Genomic DNA, 7,308 nt, shown 5'->3' with positions numbered 1-7,308 from the left:
GGCATCCAGCTGTAGAAACTCTGCCAAATTTAGATTGGAGCCTGGTGTTGCCATCCAGTTTCACCAGTCCTCAGTCAAATCGTCCAACCTGTGCTAGCATGGAAAGCGGACGTTAAACGATGATGATGATGATGATGATGATGATGATGATGATATATATATATATATATATGTATATATATATATATACACACACACATACAAAAAGAGAAAGAGAGAGAGAGAGAGAGAGAGAGAGAGAGAGATAGAGAGAAGAAATAATCAAAATGCAGCCTCACCCGTTTCCTCAATTAATGTCTGGTTGTCTTCCTCTTCAACAATGTATGCCATAGTCATCATGGAGAGGACCTTAAACATTTCATCTTTCGAAGAAATAAATGTCTGAATCACCTGAAAGTTGATAACGAGCAACAAATGTTTATGGGGGACATAATGATAATGATCATGATGATGATGATAATAATAGTAATAATTATTATAATAATACCCTCCAAACTACTGACCAATTACATGTCTAACAGCTATATATAAAATACTAACATCCATCATTACTGACAATACACACCACTTTCCTGACGGATAACAAGTATTCCCCAGTGAATAAAAAGGTTGTTAACATGGCTCACATGGTTGTTGAGACCGACTTTTAATCAATAAAATGGTTCTTGAGGACTGACACGAACAATGCTACAATCTTTTTATTGCATGGATTGATTACAAAAAATATACAAAAAAAAAGTGTTCAGCAACAAAATCCCCCAAAGCTGGATTGAGAAATGCTTGGATATGAATAAAATCTCTCCATTTATTGGTATTTTTTTGTTGAATTGTATAAAGCAATGGGTAAGAACTCTCTTACTGAATCCAAAGACAAAGTTCTATGAATGCTGGTGACACAGACGTAAACTGTGGCGTTCCTCAAGGGGATTCTCTGTTACCATTACTCTTTGGAATGAGTTTGTTCTCTCCTAAGTAAGCTGCTGATTAACCAACCCTTGACAGGTCATATTTGTATCAAGGATCACTGGTCCTTGTAGGATATTTGTCGAGCAATTCCATTACTTCTCTGAGATTCCTTTTTGCGTGGTTTGTGTTTTTATCAGTTTCGTCTACCACATAAGTTTGTCTCTTTCACCAAGCTTCTCTTCACTCTCGTTCATATACTCTGTACATGGGTGCAGAGTATATGAACGACAACTCAATCACCTCCTTTACATGGATGATCTAAAACTTTACGAAAGATGGTCAACAAACTGAAATGACTTTTAATTGTGGTAAAACAGTTTCTGTGACAATTTGGAATGGTGTTTGACTTTGATAAATGTGCTAAAGCCACATTCTTCAGGTGAAAAACCCCTAAAAACAAACAATATAGAGATAGACAAGTCTACCGACACCAAGGACTTAAAATCTGGAAAAAAATTATCAATATTTAGGGGTATGTGAAAGGGATAGCCATCCAGCAAAAAAAAAAAAAAAAAATATATGGAAAGAATTTTATTGTAGAACTAGAACCAGCCAAAAGAATAAACTGAATGTAAAAAACAGGATTGATGCACTCAATATGTTAGCTGTTGTGACCTTCAGCATAAAAGGGTCCACGGGATCAATAAAATTGATACAAAATTAAACAAGACCCTCACAATGTATCACACATATCACCGAAAGGCAAATGTAGATAGACTACACATCCTACAAAAGGATGCGGGACATGGACTGATGCAGCTGCAACTCCCTCCAAAGCTAGCAACCAAAGAGGTAGAGATCTGTCTAAAGAACGCCAATGGCTGGATACTTAAACTTGTCAGCAAATTATGAAAGTTCCCAAAGAATGCTCTCAGTTTGAGAAGAAATAAAGAAGTATGCAAAGAAATTAAAAATGAACGAGATTGAGGAGAGACTCAATGAAAGAGAAGAACCTAATGTGATAAACGGAACTGATAAAAACACAAACCGCACAAAAAGGGAATCTCAGAGCTGCAAAATGGATGGAGAAGTAAAGGGTCGATAAAATAAGTACCAGCCGAGAACCAGGGTTGATGTTAATCAACTTACGTCCCCTCGCCTGAAATTGCTGGCCTTGCGCCAAACTTTGCAATCATCATCATCATCATCATCATCATCATCATCATCATTATTATCATTATTATTATTATTATTATTATTATTATTATTATTATTATTATTGGTATCGATATTATTTGTATTTTCAGTCTTTTTCTAATTTGTCTGAGTGGTGCCCCTCTTACCCATCACCCTTGAGGCAAATAAATGAATTCTTATCCTCCTCCTCCTACTACTACTACTACTACTAAATATTAATAATTTTTATTTTTATTTTTATTTTTATTTTTATTTACCCAAAAGGCAATGGATGGATTCCGAATGCAATTTACATTATCATAAAGTAAAAATAAACAAACCAAAAAAAAAAAAAAAAGAAACCCAACAAAACCAACAAACAAAAAAAAAACCTGCATCAGTCTTTAATAGAGGCAGTTTTATTTATGATATTTTTTATTTTTATAGAATTATTGTTTTTTTGTTATTTGATTATTTTATTTTGCTTCTTATTCTTTTATTCATGCCAAGTTAATAGAATAATGTGAGATTAAAGCACATTAAGGCAGACAATAGAAAATATGGTCATGTAGAAAAACAGGAATTGTAATGTAGGTTTGTTGCATGTTTCAACAGAGTTTCCAGCTTCAGTTCCACAGTTTAACAGCAGTAGTAGTAGTAGTAGTAGTAATACTAGCAGTAGTATTTGTATTAAATAGTTGTAGCAGTAATTCTAATAACAGTAGTAGTGGTAGTTGTTGCAGTTATTATTATTATTATTATTATTATTATTATTATTATTATTATTATTTTTATTGAAGGCGGTGAGCTGGCAGAATTGTTAGCACACCGGGCGAAATACTTAGCGGTATTTCGTCTGCTGTTACGTTCTGAGTTCAAATTCTGCCGAGTTCAAATGTGTCTTTTATCCTTTTGGGGTTGATAAATTAGGTTCCTGTTGAACATTGGAGGTCGATGCAATTGACTATTCCCCCCCCCCCAAAAAAAAATTGCTGCCCTTGTGGCAAAATTTGAAACCATTGTTATTATTGTTGCATTGAGTTCCACTGTCTGCTTCAGCATAGTTTCTACAGCTGGGTGAGTCGTTGCTGATGCTAATCACTCTACAGAGTGCACTCGGTGCTTTTTATGTGGCACCTGCACTAGTGAGGTTGCCAAGTACATGGAAGAACTAGAAAAAGGGAAAAGGGGGGACAAAGGAAAGCGTTGGGGAAAGGTAAAAGACCCTTGACTAAATGGGGGTAGGTTTGGGGGTATTTGAGAGGGGTGGGGAGGTTGCTATTGTTTAGATCACTTTAACCGTTTGTTAACACGGAGATATGCGGTCGTCTTTTTTGGTTTATTTTAGAAGCAATAAAGAATATGCTAAAATGTCTTTTGTCATTGTTTAACTTGGTGTTTGGAACATGAAATTTTGGTGGAAGGTTTTAATTTAGATAAACTTTAAAACAGGAAGCTTGTAACTTTAGAAACAGAGGCAGTTACAATGGGGTCGGTGTCAAAAAAAAAAAAAAAAAAGGTCCAATTACCTCTTCAGGCAAATTTTATCTACTAATTGCATGGGAAATATCAGAAAACCAAAATTTTTCAACAATCCCTTTCTTCTAGAACAAACTAATAAAACAAACAAACAAACAAACAAAAATATCATGTTTCCTGTCAACATCTCTTGACATCTGTCAAGCACACACACACACACACACACACACACACACACACAACATGTTTTCTTTTGTGAGAAATATAAAGAAGCTTCTTAAAACCTTCCACTAAGTGTAATACTACCATGAAATTTTATCCCTCTATGATGAGAGCTAATCCATAGAACTTCTATGAGCTAATCGATCGCACTATTATGAGAGCTAATCCATAAAATTATTATGAGAGCTAATCCATAACCATACTATGAGGACTAATCCATAGCACTACTATGAGAGATAAATTATAGCTGTACTATGAGAGCTAATTTGTAGTGTTGCTATGGGAAATAATCTGTAACACTACTATGAGAGATAATCCATAGCACTATTATAAGATATAGATGATAGCATTACTATGAAAGCTAATCTAATGTTAGACTGGTCCTTCCCAATCTTTTCACCACCAAGGTTTACTCAGCCATCACTCACAAGTCAGGGTGATAGATGTATCATGCTTTTGGTAATTGTTTTGTGCTTCTGTTTCTGTTGTCCTTCCATCCTTGCCCCAGAGGAATATCAAGGACATGGTAGGCCTTCCCATCATGCATCCAGATTGCAGCTCGGGGGCGGGGGGGGGGGGGGGGAGGAAAAAAAACCATTCTGCCTGATTCAGGAATTGAACCCTAGACACACAGTGTGTTTAGGGTTACATTATTCAATGAGTTTCTTTCTTTCTTGAAGATTGATGTGATGATGACAGATATAATCTCTAATGTCATGGATGGTGATAATGATGCTGCTGTCACTGATGATGATGATAATGATGACGATGATGATGATGATGATGATGATGATGATGATGATGATGATGATGATGACGATGACGATGATGATGATGATGATAATGATGATGATAATGATGATGATGACGATGATGATGATGATGATGATGATGATGATGATGATGCTGATAATGATGCTGATAATGATGATGATGATAATGATGCAAAATATGTTTACAGAATTAAAAAAACAAGTAAAACCCAACAGGAAAATAAAAGACAAGAGAAAACGGCTGCCCCACCCTCCACACGCACACACACACACACACACACACACCTCCCAAAGTCAAAGAAAAGTAATGGCACATACCTCTGAAGTCTTCTGTTCTTTGAAATAATGTTTAATGGATGGATTCCTGGCAATGTTATGAAGGATGCTGAGTGAAGCTTTGATGATGTAATGAACATTCTGGAAAAAGAAAGAAAAAATGGAATCTTTTGACTTGTTTTAAGAGGTTTGACATTTTTTTAAAGAACCATTCTATGTCTTTACATGTGTGTGTAAAAGACTCTCAAAGATTCGACCCCAAACTTTGACATACAAGAAAGAATGAAGATAAAGAATTCCTCAAATCTTCAGGAACCTTTCAGCTGTGCTTTTGACATTCAACCTTTTCATTGCCCAATTTCTATTGAGGAATTCTGCTTTTATTACAAGTAATTTTTGAAAATAACGAAGGAATTAGTATAATAACTTTGCCGTAATTAACCCTTTTGTTATATTTCTGTTGAAATTCCTCTGCTTTTGTTTGAAGTAATTTTAAAAATAATGAATTTTGAAAAAAAAAGGAAAAAAAAAAACATTGCTATGATTAACCCTTTTGTCATCAAATTTCTGTTGAAGAACACAGCTTTTGTTATGAGTAATTTTGAAAATAATTCTTTTCTTTTATTCTTTTACTTGTTTCATTCCTTTGACTGAGGCCATGCTGGAGTACCACCTTTAGTCGAACAAATCGACCCCAGGACTTATTCTTTGTAAGCCTGGTACTTATTCTATCGGTCTCTTTTGCTGAACTGCATGTGTATGTATGTGTGTGTGCATATATGTATGTATGTATGTGTGTTTGTACAGCTTCCTTAGAGTTTTTGTCAACCAAGTTCTGTCTCAAAGCTTTGCTCAGAGTGAGGTTACAGAAGAAGACAACTTACCCAAGGTACCCCACGGTGGAATGGAACCCATAACTATGTGGTCATGAAGCAAACTTCTTAACCAAAAGGCCATACCCAGAGATTAAATAAACTTATTTAATTATCCCTAATTTCTTTATAACTAATTGAATGATAAATAAATAAAGAGATCTGCTGAAGACAGGTTATTCTCAGTACTCAGTTACCAAAAGTTAAACAAACTGAGAGATTTTAATTAGAGTTGTTTAATTGTTCTACTTTTTTTTTGGCACTAATTGGATGAGAAATAAATCTGTGACTGTAGCGGAAACCAAATTATTGCTGCTAACTTCCTCGGTATTCAGCCAGCTAAATTCAAATATTTTCGTCAGGGGACATAAGTGCAGTACTGATGACAGGATGTGAACTGGTGACCTCTTAGTCAACAGAAAAGATTTATTATAATTAAACAAATGGAAAAAAAAAAAAAACCCAAAATAAAAAAGTAAAACCAAAACTCCATCAACAATTCTAGTCTGGTTGGATAAGTGCCATTTAATGCAATTTTAACATTGCCAAACTATCGACTGTGTTTACACAATGAAGAGGAGAGGGTTTTTTTCTGTCAATATTGATGAATTTGTATCGAATTACTTAGAAATTGCCAAGTCTACTGGGGTTTTGTAACGCACACAACAAAATGAGGGCCTGTTAGTTATTTGGTTTAAGTGCATAAGTGAGATTTCAGCCTGGAAATAATTATTGGTTTGGTCCTAATCAGTATGGTATAACTTTGGAAATTCTTCAGCTGTAGAAACCCTGCCAGATCAGACTGGAGCCTGGGGCAGCCCCCTGGCTTCCCAGACCCCGGTCGAACCGTCCAACCCATATCAGCCTGGAAAGCGGATGTTAAACGATGATGATGATGATGATGAGTGGTTAGAGCATTTGGCTCATGATTGTAAGGTCATGTGTTCAATTTCCAGCAGTGCAGTGAGTCCTTGAGCAAGACACTTTATTTTACGTCACCCCAGTCCACCTTAGCTGGAAAAAGTGAGTTGTACCTTTCAAAGGCATCATCACATTCTGTGTCATGTCGAATCTCCCTGAGAATTACGTTAAGACCAGTTCCAACAGTCAAGCTAGATCTAAAGCCAAAGAAAATTATGTTGTGCATTTGGTGGAACACAATAAGTTTTATCCATTATAAATTATTGGAATGGGCAAAAAGTAGAACCACAGAAATTTATTGTCAACAACTTGAGTATGTTGATCAAGTTTTTCTCTAAAAAACAACCAGCTCTATTCAACAGACAGTGAGTCATCCTACAACATAACACAATTCAAAGCCACCTTGTAACTCAAGAAAATATAAATTCATTAGAAGCTGAGAAGCACTTTCTCACCCCCACCATCCTCTTCATCACCAGACTGAGTGCCATCAGTTTTTCATTCATGCATTTGAATGCTTTACAAGTGGAATAACGTTCAGAAGAAGGAATGATGTCAAAATGGTATTCCAAATGGTTTTCTCTTCTAAAGAACCTGATATTTTTGTCTCAAGAATCAGAAAACTAGTTTTGGGGTGGGAAAACGTTATTGCTAACAACAACGTGTGTGTGTGTGTGTGTGTG

At 35.6% G+C, this 7,308-nt stretch overlaps 1 protein-coding gene across 5 annotated transcripts in view; it reads right to left on the bottom strand.

Annotated features, from left to right (window-relative positions):
- LOC106868605 (uncharacterized) overlaps positions 1-7,308 on the bottom strand; it is a 160,249-nt gene that overhangs the window by 22,757 nt on the left and 130,184 nt on the right. For all 5 annotated transcript variants that reach the window (XM_014913947.2, XM_014913946.2, XM_014913948.2 and 2 more), the window contains 2 exons: positions 4,875-4,973; positions 279-390 (listed from right to left, as the gene is read on the bottom strand). In XM_014913947.2, the coding sequence (XP_014769433.1) occupies positions 279-390; positions 4,875-4,973 (211 nt within the window). The remainder of the gene's footprint in view (positions 1-278; positions 391-4,874; positions 4,974-7,308) is intronic.

This window comes from Octopus bimaculoides, chromosome 14 (assembly GCF_001194135.2).
Source record: "Octopus bimaculoides isolate UCB-OBI-ISO-001 chromosome 14, ASM119413v2, whole genome shotgun sequence".
Classification (NCBI taxonomy): Eukaryota; Metazoa; Mollusca; class Cephalopoda; order Octopoda; family Octopodidae; genus Octopus; species Octopus bimaculoides.
Note: the sequence above shows the minus strand (reverse complement) of the source record. Positions and strands in the feature narration are given on the sequence as shown.